General features: G+C 34.4%; 1 protein-coding gene across 4 annotated transcripts in view; it reads left to right on the forward strand.

The window, feature by feature from the left end:
* The window catches only part of DCUN1D5 (defective in cullin neddylation 1 domain containing 5), a 30,425-nt gene extending 21,757 nt beyond the window's left edge, over positions 1-8,668 (forward strand). For all 4 annotated transcript variants that reach the window (XM_009187173.2, XM_009187174.1, XM_017948907.2 and 1 more), the window contains 4 exons: positions 4,163-4,271; positions 4,357-4,461; positions 6,357-6,459; positions 8,327-8,668. In XM_009187173.2, coding sequence (XP_009185437.1) covers positions 4,163-4,271; positions 4,357-4,461; positions 6,357-6,459; positions 8,327-8,382 — 373 coding nt within the window. In that variant the 3' untranslated portion in view covers positions 8,383-8,668. The remainder of the gene's footprint in view (positions 1-4,162; positions 4,272-4,356; positions 4,462-6,356; positions 6,460-8,326) is intronic.
* The last annotated feature ends 6,816 nt before the right edge of the window (positions 8,669-15,484 follow it).

A 15,484-nucleotide genomic window follows, 5' to 3' on the forward strand; every position in this document is an offset into this window, starting at 1 on the left:
TTGCTTAGAATAGTTTAGGATTGCTATGTCTTCCTGATGGAATGACCCTTTTGTTATAATATAATTATCCCCTCTATTCTGATCATTTTCTTTACTCTGAAGTTGCTCTATTTTAATATCATCTAATGTAGAAATCCACTTCCTGCTTTCTTTTAATATTTCTATGAGATATTATTTTCCATTGTTTCACTTTCAGTCTGCCTATACTATTTGAAGTTAAAGTTTCTTCTAGACAGCATATGTTTGGTTCATGCTTTTTAAAATCCATTATTGGTGTAGACTACTTACTGTCATGTAATTATGGATATATTAGGGCTTAAGTCTACCTTGTATTTTACAGTTCAAAATTTTCCATTTGGTTCTTTTTTTATATCTTACATTTCTTTGTCCTTGGACTCTTTTTGCTGAGACTTTATATTTTTTCATTTTTCTATTATGTTTTTAATTACTTGTTGAAGCATTTGTATGATAGCTACTTTAAAATGTGTCAACTAATTCTCAACATCTCTGTCATTTTGGTGTTTGCGAGTATTGATTGTGTTTTTGCATTCCATTTGAGATCTTGGTTTGACAAGTGATTTTTTAACTTCAAACCTGGATATTTTGGGTAGTATGTTATAAAACTCTGCATCTCTGGATCATATTTAAATCTTCAGTTTTAACTAGCTTACTCTAATGCTATTCTGGCAAGAGAAATAGAGCTGCTACCTTCTTACTGCCAGGTACAGGTAGAAATTGAATTTTCTACTCTGCATCCATTGACATCTAAGGAAGGATATCCCTTGTGACTGCTGGGCAGGGATGAGAGTTCTGGGTTCCCACTACACTTTTACTGATGCTTTCTTGTCTGAAAGGGATAGGAGTGCCTTGTTACCAGTGGGTGATGGTGAAAGCCCAGACTCTTCACTAGGCCTCCTCTGTATCAACCTAGGGCAGAAGAGGATTGGCTGCTTGTTACTACCTGACGAGAGCAGAAGTTCATGTTACCTGTGTGGTTTCGGTTTCCACCAGCATTGTAGGAGTTGAGAGAGAGGCTTTATTATATCCTGGTAAGGGTGGGCATTTTAGGTCTCCATTCAGTCTTTGCTGGCATTGGTGGGAGTTGGGCCATAGTTTTTTCAGTGGTTTTTAACTGGAGTAGAGTGTTTATTTTCTTTTTTCTTTTTTTTTTTTTTTTTTTTGAGACGGAGTCTCGCTGTGTTGCCCAGGCTGGAGTGCAGTGGCCGGATCTCAGCTCACTGCAAGCTCCGCCTCCCGGGTTCCGGCCATTCTCCGGCCTCAGCCCCCCGTGTAGCTGGGACTACAGGCGCCCGCCACCTCGCCCGGCTAGTTTTTTGTATTTCTTAGTAGAGACGGGGTTTCACCGTGTTAGCCAGGAGAGTGTTTATTTTCTAAGAGTTTTCTGTTTTGTGAGGCTCCTCCTTTCTTCGTCTTTTGGCTAGAGAAAAGGCAGGGTTTTGTTGGGGCTTTTTGTCTGCCCCCATTGTTGTTTCTGGTTACTAGCTTCTTCAGCTCCAAGTTTGGAATACATTAGGCAAAAAGAAACCCAGAGAACTCACCACCATGTAATTCCTCAGGTTTCCACCTTTCAGGGTCTTGTGTTTATTTTCTATATAATGTTCAGGCATTTTAGTTGTACCTAGAAGAGAGTGAGTGTGAAAAGTTCATTGACTGCATCCCACTCAAGTTAGTGCCTCTTTTGTCTGCACCACTTTAGAATCAAACTCTTTGAAAGTATTCATCTATACTTATTTTCTCCAGTTCCACTCTTCATTCTCTCTTAAACCTATTCCAGTAAAATTTCTATCCCTATCACTCCTTCAAAACAATTCCTGTCAAGGTGTCATTTATAAGTAAATACTAAAAGCAAAAATATACATGTATGTTTGAATTGTAAGATCTTTATTTTTTTAAATGTTTGGGTTTGGGGGTACATGTGAAGGTTTGTTACATAGGTAAAGTAGTGTCACAGGGTTGATTGTGCAGATTATTTCATTACCAGGTATTAAGCCTATTACTTAACAGTTATCTTTTATGCTCCTCTCTCTTCTCCCACCCTCCACCTTCAAGTAGACCCCAGTGTCTGCTGTTTCCTTCTTTGTGTTCATAAGTTCACATCATTTAGCTCCCACTTACAAGTGAGAAAATGTGATATTTGGTTTTCCAGCATTAGCTTGCTAAGGATAATAGCCTCTAGCACCATCCATGTTCCCGCAAAAGATACGATCATGTTTTTTTTTAAATGGCTGCATAGTATTCCAGAGCGTACATGTACCATGGTGTATACGTATTTTCTTTGTCCAGTCCATCACTGATGAGCATTTAGGTTGATTCCATGTCTTTGCTATTGTGAATAGTACTGCAATGAACATTCACCTGCATATCTTTATGGTAGAATGATTTATATTCCTCTGGGTATATATCCAGTAATGGGATTGCTCGATCGAATGATAGTTCTGCAAACAATACTTATCAAAACTTGTGGTTGCAGCTAAAGTTGTAGCAAGAGGGAAATCTATAGCCCTAAATACTATATTAAATGAATTAATTCTGGCAAGAAAAACAAAAAAGCGATGAAGATAATGTTAATGCAAATTAGAAAATGTTATAAATTTTAATCATATTTAAATAAACTTATATGTAAAATAATCTAGTTATCAGAAAAGTATGGGACCAAAACATTCAAAAAGAAATAGAAATTCTGAATGGCCCTATGACCATTAAAAATGTTGGTTTATTAGTTAAAAGTCTTCCTTCCCTCAGTACTCACCTGAGTTTGGACAGATGATAATTCCAGGGTTACATAAGCTTTTTCAAAAAACGGGGGAAAAAGTAGCAATTCTCTTTTCATTTTCTGAGTCTTATGTACTACAATCTTGTTAACAAAACTAGCAAGGAGAGTAAGAATGAAATTTACAAGCTAGTCTCACTTAGGAAGATAGCAAAACAGTCCCAAAATCTAGCAATGTATAAAACAGGTAACATGACCAAATTTGACTTATTCTAGAAATGCAAGGTTTAATTAATATTAGAAAATTGTCCAAAATATTTACACATTAATGAAATTATGTTACTACACATCATAGGCCTTTGCGTTATTGATTTAGTGTAGTCTTAGTTAAATCCGAGAATGCCAGGTGTCTGGAGAGTTTGTTGAATAACTAAAATTCAGTTTTGAGTGGAATACTGTAGACCACAGTAGATGGCACAATTAATTTGATTAAAGGGAGTCAGATGGTTTCTCAGAGGTGGCAAAATGTGAGTTAAGTCTTGATGAATAATATTTTTATCAGCATGTTTGAGATTACAAGTAGAAATAATGGGTGCTGAAGCATGGCTGTGGCATTTGGGAATGGTAAGTGATATAATTAGAGCATGGTAAGGTTATCAGGAAGTGGCAGGAGATGAAACTAGCGATTTGTAACAAATTGTGAAAGGCCTTGACTGCCTTGCTTCTTGCTAAACAGTGGAATTTATCAACCCACTGAGAGAAAGCCAGTTAAGATTTTTGAGCCTTCCATATATTTAGCTGCTTATATTTAATGTGTTGTCTTTAAAAATAACACATGATTTGTTGTTTGCATGCTTTTGCATATGTAACTTATTTGAAGTTAAGTGCTTCTGCTGATTAACTTTTTGTTCACAAAAATATAGGGATCTGGATTTCTGACTGAACCACTTAATATAATGTATTACTTTCCGCTGTGTTATGTCCTAAACTTTTAAAACCACTCAGGACTAACGTCTTTCACCAAACTGTTACCTAAGAACTTTCTAAAGAAGTATGTGACAAAGGCATGTTTCATTTCATTTGCTCTGCCATTTTTAGCTGTATATGTGATAAAACATGTTTTAATACATCTCTTTTTAACTTTGATTTTATTGGAATTTTTGAATGAGTTGTTTGTTTTTAAGAAAAGTAATTGGAGTGAACTTTCTTTGATTCCCAGGTTTTCTTTTTTCCCCTTTTTTCTTTTTTTATTGCATTGGTAGATGCAAGGCAAGAAATTTATCACTATAAATTTGTGACTCAGAATTTTAAAACTAAATTAACTTCATAAATGCACTCACTTTTTTCTTAATGGATTCCTTCTAACCCCCAATGATACTTTTATTTGATTTTCTTGATTATGTAATTTGTTTGCTGTTTCTTTTATTCAAGGTGTGACTGCACAGAAAAGTTACAAAACAAATTTGACTTTTTGCGCTCACAGTTGAATGATATTTCATCATTTAAGAATATCTACAGATATGCCTTTGATTTTGCAAGGGTAGGTGCAATTTTCTTGTTTTGTTGTTTTAATCGCTTTTCATCTTGAGACCACACTTAGGAAAACTTTTTCATTTACATTTTAGGATAAAGATCAGAGAAGCCTTGATATTGATACTGCTAAATCTATGTTAGCTCTTCTGCTTGGGAGGACATGGCCACTGTTTTCAGTATTTTACCAGTACCTGGAGGTATGTATTTTTTTTTGAATTTTGAAAATATTATTTTAAAACTTAATCTGAAAGTTATACTTTTGAGGAACAAGTAGATTTTTAATAGTATACTTAAAAAAACTCCTTGAGTAGAGAAAAAATTCTAAAATATGTACATATCAGTTATTTTTAGATGTTCATGCTTGTTAATATATTTTGTACCTAAGATACCTTCAATCCTACCCCCCTCCCTGCCCCAATAAAAGAAACCTCCAAGAAATATACTGTAGCACAGACATTTGTCATGCAAAGTTAGTTTCTCGGGGTTTTCGTAAGAGAGAATTAATGCTAGCACGCAAATCATAAACTTCTAAATCTGATTTTCTTTTGTTATACAGGGTCTTAAGCTGAAATGTACATAAGATAACCAATTTAGTAATACAACTTTCCTTTTCTACTTAGGCTCAATCTAAAGAAAGAGAATAAAGCTATTCATATTTTATGTCCACAAATATGAGAATGACTATAATAGTATACTTAAATATGCTGGTTACTAAAAAGATGTAAGCTGAAATGATGAAGTGTTCTTTTAGAAGGTTTATCATAGCACCTACTATAGGCAGTGATTCTAAGAAGATGCTATTCTTTTTTTCCATTGCTTTCTTTGTCTAGTTTTTGTTTTTAAAACTGTTTTTGTGTCTTTGTAATTTTAGGGTTATTGGTATAGTTCTCACCATATCTTGAATACAGATGCTTTTTTCCATTGGAAATAATTTATCATAAAGCACATTGCTTATAGCAACTTCCCTTTTCCCAGAGTAGTAAAAGTTATGATATAAGACAATGATATCAGCCAGGAATGGTGGCTCAAACCTGTAATCCCAGCACTTGGGGAGGCCAAGGTGGGCAGCTCACTTGAGGCCAGGAGTTCGAGACCAGCCTGGCCAACATGGTGAAAACCCCATCTCTACTAAAAATACAAAAAAAATTAGCTGGATGTGGTGGTGTGCACCTGTAGTCCTGGCTACTCGGGAGGTTGAGGCACGAGAATTGCTTGAACCAGGGAGGTGGAAGTTGCAGTGAGCCGAGATTGCACCACTGTACTCCAGCCTGGGTGACAGAGCGAGACTCTGTCTCAGAAAAAAAAAAGAGAGAGAGAGAGAGAGAGGGGTATGAAAAGGTCTTACATGAATGAGTTTTATGCATGATTCAATCTTTAAGTCCTATAAATTATTTTTGATGGATGGTATCTATTTTCTTTCTATTAGTAGTTTTGGGCAAAAATAAATTTAACTGAATGTAAAAATATTCAGCTCTATGGGGAGCTGAGAAGAACTAAATATTTTCAGACACTTGTGCAGGTTGTTTGGCATACATTTGTAAAAATCTTTATAACACCATTTTGAATTAAATTCTATCCCCCATTTAACAAATGAGGAAGTGGTTTCTATTCTTAAGTAACTTTCCCAAAATCACTCAATTAAGTGGGAAGGATGGGATTTAAATCAAAGCCTATACTCTTTCAGTTGTCTCCAAAGATGCCAAACTCAAAATGTGGCTAACCAGTAAATCTTAAGCAAAGAAATGATTTACTAGGAAGCAGCATAAGATAACATACTGGATGTAGGAAATGTTATATATCGTGATCTCATTGGTGGTAACACAAGTATATACATATGTAAAAGTTAGTTTTATCCTTACTATTAGTACTCAGTGGTCTTATTATTCCTCAAAAATGAAAAAAAAAGTAAAAAATAGATGATGTTAATATGTAAATGCCCATGAGGAATCTCTTAAAACACAAATAATTAAAAGAATAATAAATGTTTTAGGAAAAACCAAATGACAAAAAAAGTTATAACTTAGTTTACTAAATTGAGTAAATGATGTTTGTTTAAATATTTAAATACAAATATTTAAATCATTTTTTGCAGCAATCAAAGTATCGTGTTATGAACAAAGATCAATGGTACAATGTATTAGAATTCAGCAGAACAGTCCATGCCGATCTTAGTAACTATGATGAAGATGGTGCTTGTAAGTATAACATAGCATGTTCCTTTGAAAATAAAATTTCCAAAAATATTAAATGAGAGTATGGATTTATGTAGTATTAGCATAGAAGTTTTAAATTTTGTAATAGTAACATTATTTAATCATGTGGGGGATGTGGGAGAAGTAGAGAGAAAGCTTAGATTCAGCAGTATTATATAAAATCTATGCTGGTAGGTGAAATGTGTTCAGTTCCTCAGTAACCAAACATTTTAGCTAAATTTAAATTATAATTTTTGCATCTAGAAACTAAAAATCAGCTTTGTTTCTGTCTTTCCTGGCATTTGCCTATGGAAGGAAAGTACAGTCATGATTTTTAAAATATAACAGCAAAACAATCAGCCACAATAGAAAAAGCTTTAAAGAGTTGTTGTAATATTATGCTACCCATTAACAATATGGCAAATAATGTCAGTATAACTTCTCTCTGAAAACTGTAAATTGATTGTGAGTAAACTGATAGTGAAATAGTTATAATTTTTTAATCCCTCAAGTTAAAGTATCTGTCCCTACTCCTCCATGGAAAGGCTAGAATGCCATAAAACAGGATTTTGAAATAATGATAAATTAATTAGATAAACCAAGTTAATTCTGTAGAACTATAAATTATTTTCAGTTCCCACCACCATTTTGGTTGGTTGCATGTGTTTTCAGTGTTCAGAAGGGTTACAAGGAAAAGTACATTCCTATAAACTTAAACTGAAATTTACACTTTTTTTCTGTGACACTGAAAAAATAAAATAACAGAAGGGATAACTTTATTTCTTCCTACATACATTTTGTCCTCTCTCTACAAGATGATATAAAATTTAGTATTATTGTAAAGAAATAATACCTAGCAGCAGTAACCTGGCAGCCCAAAGGCTGTATATGGCCTGTAGATGTGTATATTTATGTATTTTGTATCAACATTTAAAACTAGGAGATTTTGTATTAAAATACAACTTTTAGATTTGTTTGAAAAATTTAAAAAGTCTGACAAAACTGTACCTCTATAGTACTCCTTTATAGGAGTCAGAGGCTAGAGGCAAGTATTAACTGTGTTGGACTTGCTTTTCAGTTTGACAGTTCATGGTATGCTAACACCTAGGCTGGGCTGTTTTTCAGTTGCCATTTATTATCATACTTGCTCTGCTGTTTTTCTTACAGTAGAGAAACATGTCTGTCAAAAACAATGGAAAAAGACCACCAGAGGATTATGTGTTTTAAGAAGAATAGAGCAAGCATATTTCTTTGTGGCAGTGATTTTTCCTACATTTAAACAAAATAAACACTGAGCTCATTTAAACTGCCTACCTGGCTCTGTCAACAGATGAGTTTGGACTTCTCCTGCATTATAAAAATATCTTATTTAGAATAGTACTTAGCTCATTAGTCAGATATTCATTAGGCACTTGCTTTGTGTTCAGCTTTGTACTACATCCTGTTATTGGAATAAAGTAAAGTCTCTGTTATAGTTGATCCCTCTCAACAAGCTTATATACTTCTTGGGAAGGCAACATAGAAATATTACCTTCAACACTTTTCAGATTGTTTAGTAATTACATGCCAGAATGCTATGGACACTTAGAAAAAGGGAGAGATTTGTATTGACTCAGTTATTGGAGGGTTCATGAAACACCTTGAGAAGGAAGTTACTATAGATACCGTTGTTCCTTGTGTATTTAAGGGCAAAAAAGAAAAGGCTAATAAGGAAGCACCATTAAATGGAATAAAGTGACTAGAAGTAGAACACCCAAAGAAGGGAAGGGTCAGTCCTCTGTCATTGCAGAGCTCGTGGGGAGTTTGTTTGTTTTATAATTGGAGAGATGAGTTCACTGAATTCTGACAAAAATTGTTTCTTTTTTTCTAGGGCCTGTTCTTCTTGATGAATTTGTTGAGTGGCAAAAAGTCCGTCAAACATCATAGCAAGAACTATTGTGAAGAAAATGCAAACCTTTTGATTCCCACGTGTATACAAGCTAATGTGATGAGGGGGAAAAAAATCCAACGGGTGCATTTTCATTCATGTGAAAGACTTCTCATAGTACTTTTTTTTCCTTTTTTTAAAGGAGGTTTTTCTTGTTACATGTGATGGGCATTGAGCCACACCTCTTCTTAGACTGAATATTGAAGTTTTTGTTTTGAGTTATGTTTATAACATTTATTTCAGAACAATAAAGATTCAGATTTGTGACAAAGGCCTTAAAGTGAAGATGTCCCTTGAGTGTCAGAGTGGTATTTATTTTTGTAAATTGAATTTTTGGATTTTTGAGGTTCCCATTCACCGTGAATTTATAGAATTTTCAAGATTTTAAACAGTCTTAATATTTGGCAACGTAGTCTGCTGATGGTATGGCTCATTATAGTCATCTCTGCACAGTTTGGAAGACTGTTGGCCTTGACTTCTGGGATAATGATATGCTGATGCAGCTAATAAACATTTCTAGGTATTGGAAAAATGCTCCTACTTTTAGCTCTGGGTTTCTATAAAAGCTGCCAAGGTCTTATGCAGATGTCTTATCTCAGAGTTTAGAATTGGAAAGATCATGTCCAGTTTTTCTTAAAAAACTTGTATTATTAAGTTGTATCATCATTGTTATTGTTGATAGTGGCATATTTATGATATTTTTAACTGTCATTATATAGGGAATTTTGTTTAAAGCACTTTTTAATTTTTTTTTTTTTTTTTTTTTGCCTTAAGAGGACATTAGCTCTGATATGAATTTAGTTAAGATACACATAGGAAAAGAAGACAATAGAATAAAGAATCATGAGAGAACTCTGGGTGTAATTGTACACAGCTCAGTAGAGCCATTTACATTGGTAGTATTGCAGTATTGCTAATTATCACAATTTTCTGCCTGTTGGTAATAAAGTGACTTGAGGAAAGGGAATCCTTTCCTAATTCATGTAAAGGGCACTTTTGTACTAGCAGCAGGCCTGTTTGTGCATTCCTTTTCAAACCATCCAGTATCCCAGTGATAGGAAAACTTTGTTCATATTCATAGACCAGTCACAACTTCAGTAACGTTTCTAGTGTCATTGTATGAGTAGAGAGAAGTAAGGAGATTATTTTTCCATAATAAGGGAGTGTTTCTATTAGGATTTAAGGTAAAGGTTGATTTTTCAGTGGTGAATTTGTTTAAAGAATGATTTCTCCATATTGATTACCTAAGGGGGAATGACATTTTAAAGTGTTTTGTTTGCTTTTTAGTTAATGAGCTGGGAAAAAAATGATTGCCAATGTTTTACTTGCCTTCTTAATAAGATTACTTTGTACAGTAATCTTATTAAAACACCCATAATGGTGGGAGACGGTTTTCCTAAATGTCTTATAGAAAAGGATAATACAGAATGCTCCTCTTAAGTATTAGAATCACTGAGGTATGAACTGAGCATACCAGTGGTGTTAGGATTTAATATTGTGAATGATGTTTTAATATCAAATTTATTATAAGGAAAGCATTTACATTTGTAGACCTTTGAATTTATAATTTAGTTGACTCTTCAAGGTACATCTGAACTGAAGAATATATCCATTTTTGTTAAATTGCAAAACATATAAGCAAAATCTTATAAATTATCAGATTTGTAACCTGAACTAATGGTAATATTGGGTTTTCATCTTCAGTATTTGGGTAAAATAGGGAACACTTAAAGCGTATAGATGAAATGTTTTTTAAAAAGTATATATATGAAAGCACAGGCATCCTTGGTATAGGCAGGGGATTGATACCAGGACCCTTGTGTATACCCAAATCTGCGCATACTCAAGTCCTGCAGTCATCCCTTTGGAACCTGCCTGTATGAAAAGTCAGCCCTCCCCGTGTGTGTACTGTTGCATTATACTGTATTTTCAATCCATGTTTGGTTTTAAAAATTCTGCGTATAAGCAGACCCACACAGTTCAAACTCATGCTGTTCAAGGGTCAACAGTATTTACTTTGCTTACTTATCCAAAGATACCTTTAAGACTTTTTGAGTCTGAAAATGAAATTTACTTTCTTTTTTCACTTAAAGTCAACCGTCCTATCCGACCCTAGCCATACTTGGAGTCCAGTACCACTGTGGCCATGCTTGTTTCACTCTGTTGCTCCATCTATTTATCTTACCTTTCTTAAAGTTACAACATTTGCCTACTTTGAAGGCAAATTTACTCTGCCTGATTCATCAGTCAGGGTGTGGGCTGTGTCCCTTCTTGTCTTTCCTTTGTTAGTTTTGAATAGCTTTTAATTTACTGGGAAATTTGTGATCAAAATGTTAAGTGATATAAACAAAGAATACAATATTAAGCACCCTGCAGTATAAAAAAGTCTAACTGTTGTTAGACTTTTTTTTTGACTAGTTAGCTTTAAGTGCCTTCCCACGAATCCTGTTGTAAAATTTTCAGAACTACTTCCTTTGTACAGGATGAAATACTGTATGGTGCTTTATAACATGGAATTGAGTTGTTTCTGTAAGAATATTATACAAATGTAATACTACTGGAAGAAAGTAGAGCCAGATGTTGATTTGAAAAGATTGCACCCTTCTGCCCCCCCCCCCTCCTCGGGGCCAATAATTCTTAATTAGGTATGATGTTAATACCTCTAGGAAATTGCCAGGGATTCAGGTGACAGTGTGTGATGAAAATGGTGTATTGTGTGCTGGTCTGACTGCATTACCATGTTTGTCTTCTCTTGTCTATGATTTCTTATTTCTTAAATGCTGCTGATAAAATTCTTGATATAATACATTTTTGACAGTAGTAGCATTTTTATGTATAATAGTTTTGTTGGTTTTTACTCAGAAGCACTCTAGATTAGTGTTTCTTGAACTGCAATTTGAGAGCCTTCTTTGGGAATGTTAGATTGAGGAGTATTTCTCTTAAATACAAATGCCTTTTCATCTAGCAAACCAAAAATTTATCTTAACATTGAATGCCATCACTCGGGGTCGGGGTGGAAACATTTCACTTTGAAGTATTTCTTCAACAAAACGTGTCCTGTCTGCCAGCTTGCTAATGTGAAATTATGAAAGAATTTATTGAAGTATATGTTCAGTTTGAGGAGTAATTGGTAAGAATGCCAGGTGTTGTTCTTCTGCCCTCTTAAAGAAGTGTACTTAAAACTGTTGTGATAATAATTCATCTCTGATAAAACTTTGTTCTGGCCTTCAAGGCTCCTACAGCTTAATGTTTTAAATGTCTACGGCATCAAATAAATTGAGGGCATTTTAATAAAAAAAGGAAAACTAAATGCCTTTCTTTGTTAAAGCAAAAGGCCAAAAAAAAAAAAGAAAAAAAAAAACCAAAAGTCTTACTCCTAAGGAATTCTTACCTCTAAGGAGGAATCCTTCCCTCTTGAGGAAATACCACTTTTTGAGTGACAATTAGAAATCATCACAAGGAAACATTTCAAAGAAAGGATCATTTTCTTTTCAGGAGAAAGAGGAATAACAATTTCATTAACTCTTCCTCAAAAGGAAAGGCTAGTCTGAATTATTAAGTATTCTAGATTGTATCATTTTTTTAGTATAGTTTTATTACTTTAGGAATATTTGGTAAGAACCAGGTAAACCTAATGTTTAAGATTTGTTCTTTTTTGTTAATAGACCTGTGGTTAGTGCGGTGGAAGCCCAAAAAGCAGTCTAACTTATGATAAACTTAGAGACTGTGGAAAGATGAATTTCTGCCCCAAACCTTAGATAAGCGGTCAATAATTTAATTGTAGAGATTTTTCTAGTGAACTTTTACTTCACTGGAGCAAATCTTTAGATCTTTTAAAGCACAGTTTATTTACCTTTTTACAAACAGCAGTCTTAAAACTGATGGATCATACATTTGCTGTGTGCACCTTATAATCTTTTACATTCTATTAGTACAAATAGTGTTTCCTTGGCTCCTTTTCCTGACCAGTTGTTATTGGTGTGACCATTTTCTTTTTAGGATTGATGAGACATTTTGCTATGTATGCTATGTCATGTATTAGAACCTTCTATAATATGGCTCATTTTGACATGGTTTCTGATTTACCATGTGTGAAATATTCCTTAAAATACATCAAGTAACACTATAGTGAGGTTAGACTTTAACATAAGTATTGAATCTTATTTTATAATGCAAATTTTATTGAAGCTTTGTTGTATTTATTTTATGGATCTATGGTCCATAAATGGGAGTTAGTAGCAAACATTTTGTTAAAAATGTCTTAGCTTTCCCCCAAATTATATCATTTTGTACAAGTTTTATCCTTCTGTGGTTTTTCTGGCTTTCTGAGCTTTAAAGTGTTAATGAATTCGTACTTCATGGGTTCGGTTTTAAGTATTAGATTACAATTGTGGATTTTAAAAAGGTAATAAATACTTGAAGTGAATATATATAGACAGCCAGATTTTCCCAAAACTGGGCTGTGTGTGTTTTGTGTAGAATTGGATATTAGCCATAATTAACTTTTTTTTTTTTTTTTTTTTTGGAGACAGGGTCTTACTCTGTCACCCAGGATGGAGTGCAGTGGTGCAGTCTCAGCTCACTGCAGCCTCCACCTTCCGGGTTCAAGAGATTCTCGTGCCTCACCCTCCCAAGTAGCTGGGATTACAGATGCCTGTCACCGTGCCCAGCTAAGTTTTGTATTTTTTTGTTTGTTTTAGTAAAGACGCGGTTTTACCATGTTGGCCAGACTGGTCTCAAAATCCTGCCCTCAAGTGATCCCACCCCCCTCAGGCTCCCAAAATGCTGGGATTACAGGTGTAAGCCACATTCCTGGCAAATGATTAACTTTTTCACGTAGAATAGATCACAGATAAAAGCTCCTCACATATTTTGAAGGTCAAAAGAAAATTTGTTGTTGCTAACAATTGCCTTTGAACCATGAAAGAGGATAAACTAACTTTATTTGAGCAACTTGTCATTTGAGACTTAAACTAACTTGCCAAACTTAGCAGAATTGAGTATTGACTTAAATGAAGTTAGTTTATATAGATACTTTACTATTCTGTCATGCAAATAAAATGGCTTAAAGCAAGTTCATACACAGTTACTTTTATCTGCAAATGTAGAAATCTTACCTTTTTGAAATTTACTTTATTCCCTGAAACTATGCATATTGAGAGAGCGTTTATAAAAGTATTATCTGAGAAACCTGAGTTTGATTTTCTTATTGTGACATTCCCGTTAATGTCACTTTTAAACAAGACATTTAACCTATGTCATCTTCAGTTTCTTCTGTAAAGTGGTGATGATAATGATACCTACCAATATTGTTGTGAAGTTCAAATAGGGCCCTGTCCACAGCACTTAAGTTGTTAAATGACTGCATCTTGGTAATTGAACAAGTGGTTAGTTATGATAGTTTATTTTTTTCTAACAAATTTATCTTATAAAAAGAAATAGTCGGGATTTCCTGTGTTATCCTGCCATTTTTTATAATCAAAATTATTAATATTCTCCTTAGACTAAATCATTAATTGAACAAACCTCAAGCGTCTACTGTATGCCAAGAAGTATTCTAGGCCTGAATATATTGCAGGGCACAAAACAAGACAGTTATTTCTGGACCGTATGGGATTTTTATTTTAGTTGGTTAGTGAAATAGTTTATCATTTGGTGACAAGGTTATGTGGGGAAAGTAAGTTGAGGAAGAGGCCCAGAGAGTGTGTGAGGATAGGATTACTGTTTAGTAGACTGTACACTGATATGTGACATTGCGCAGAGACCTGAGGAAGTGAATGGTTGTGCAGTGTGGATATCTGGGACGAGAGCATTCCAGGCAGAAGGAATATTACATGCTAAGGCCCTTAGCTGGTACAGAGTGTAAAGAAACAGCAAAGAGATCAATGTGACTGTAGTGAACAAGAATAGCATTTTAGGAAGAACTGGAAAATGAACTGAGAGAGATTGGGAGTAATAATCCTGCCTGATTGTAGGTAATTATATGGGGCATTCTAGCCCTTTCTCAAGAGTTGGACTTTACTGAGTGAGCTAGCAAGCAGTTAGGATTCGGATCAAAGCAAGGATGGAAGCAGGTAGTAGTAGGAGGATAAAATATGGTAAATCCAGGTGACAAATGGTACAATTTGAGACTAAGAGTAATGGAAATAATAAGTGGTCAGATTCTGAATGTATTTTGGTGGAATGTATTTTGGTGATGGCACCAAAAGGATATGCTGATAGAATGTATGTGGGGTATGAAAAAAAGAATGATCAAGGTTTTTGGCTTGAAGAATGAAGTGGGCATTAATAAGATGGGGAAGATTCAGAGGAGCAGGCTTAAAGAGGTAGATTGAGAGTTTATTTTTGGATGTGTTATGGTAGACTTGTCTATCAGATGTCCAAAGGAAAATGTAGAGTGGGCAGTTGGATATTTGAACCTGGAAAAGTAGAGGTCTTGGCTGGAGATAAATATATTTGGAAGTCATCAGTGTGTAATCTTATTTTAAGGCAGGACATGGATGAAACCACTTAGAGAGTAAATGTAGCCAGAGGATAGAACTTAATTGAAGACATCTGATCAATGAAATTCAAGGCCAACTTTTGTGATTTTTCAAATACAAATAAAATGTTAACATTTTCTACCACACATACACAAATCATTACTTTCTATAGTGTTATAGAAGCACTAAGAATTAAAAAGCAAGATTGATAATAGTTACCAAATATGTAAGTAAATGGCAAATTAAATTGAGGAGGGAGTGTCACTTCATTTTTTGAATGAAGCTTTTTGTTTTGAAATAATACAGTTTTTTATATTAAGAATAACATCTGGAGTGCTAGTTTCTTTTTCTCATTGTTGGAAATTGCTATTCCAATTCAATTTGACAGTTTTAGCACTAGAGGGCAGGCTTGCTTCTAGATTGTGAAGAGTTCTAAATGAATTAATATAGCCAGACAGCGCAGGTTGAACATCCTTAACTCGAAAATCTGAAATTCAAAATGCTCCAAAATCCAAAACTTTTTGAGTGTTGACATGATGCCACAAGTGGAAAGTTCCATACCTGACCTCATGTGAGGGGTCACAGTCAAAATGCAGGTGCACAACAGTTTACTCTGTTC

This window comes from Papio anubis, chromosome 12 (assembly GCF_008728515.1).
Source record: "Papio anubis isolate 15944 chromosome 12, Panubis1.0, whole genome shotgun sequence".
In the NCBI taxonomy this organism is placed as follows: domain Eukaryota; kingdom Metazoa; phylum Chordata; class Mammalia; order Primates; family Cercopithecidae; genus Papio; species Papio anubis.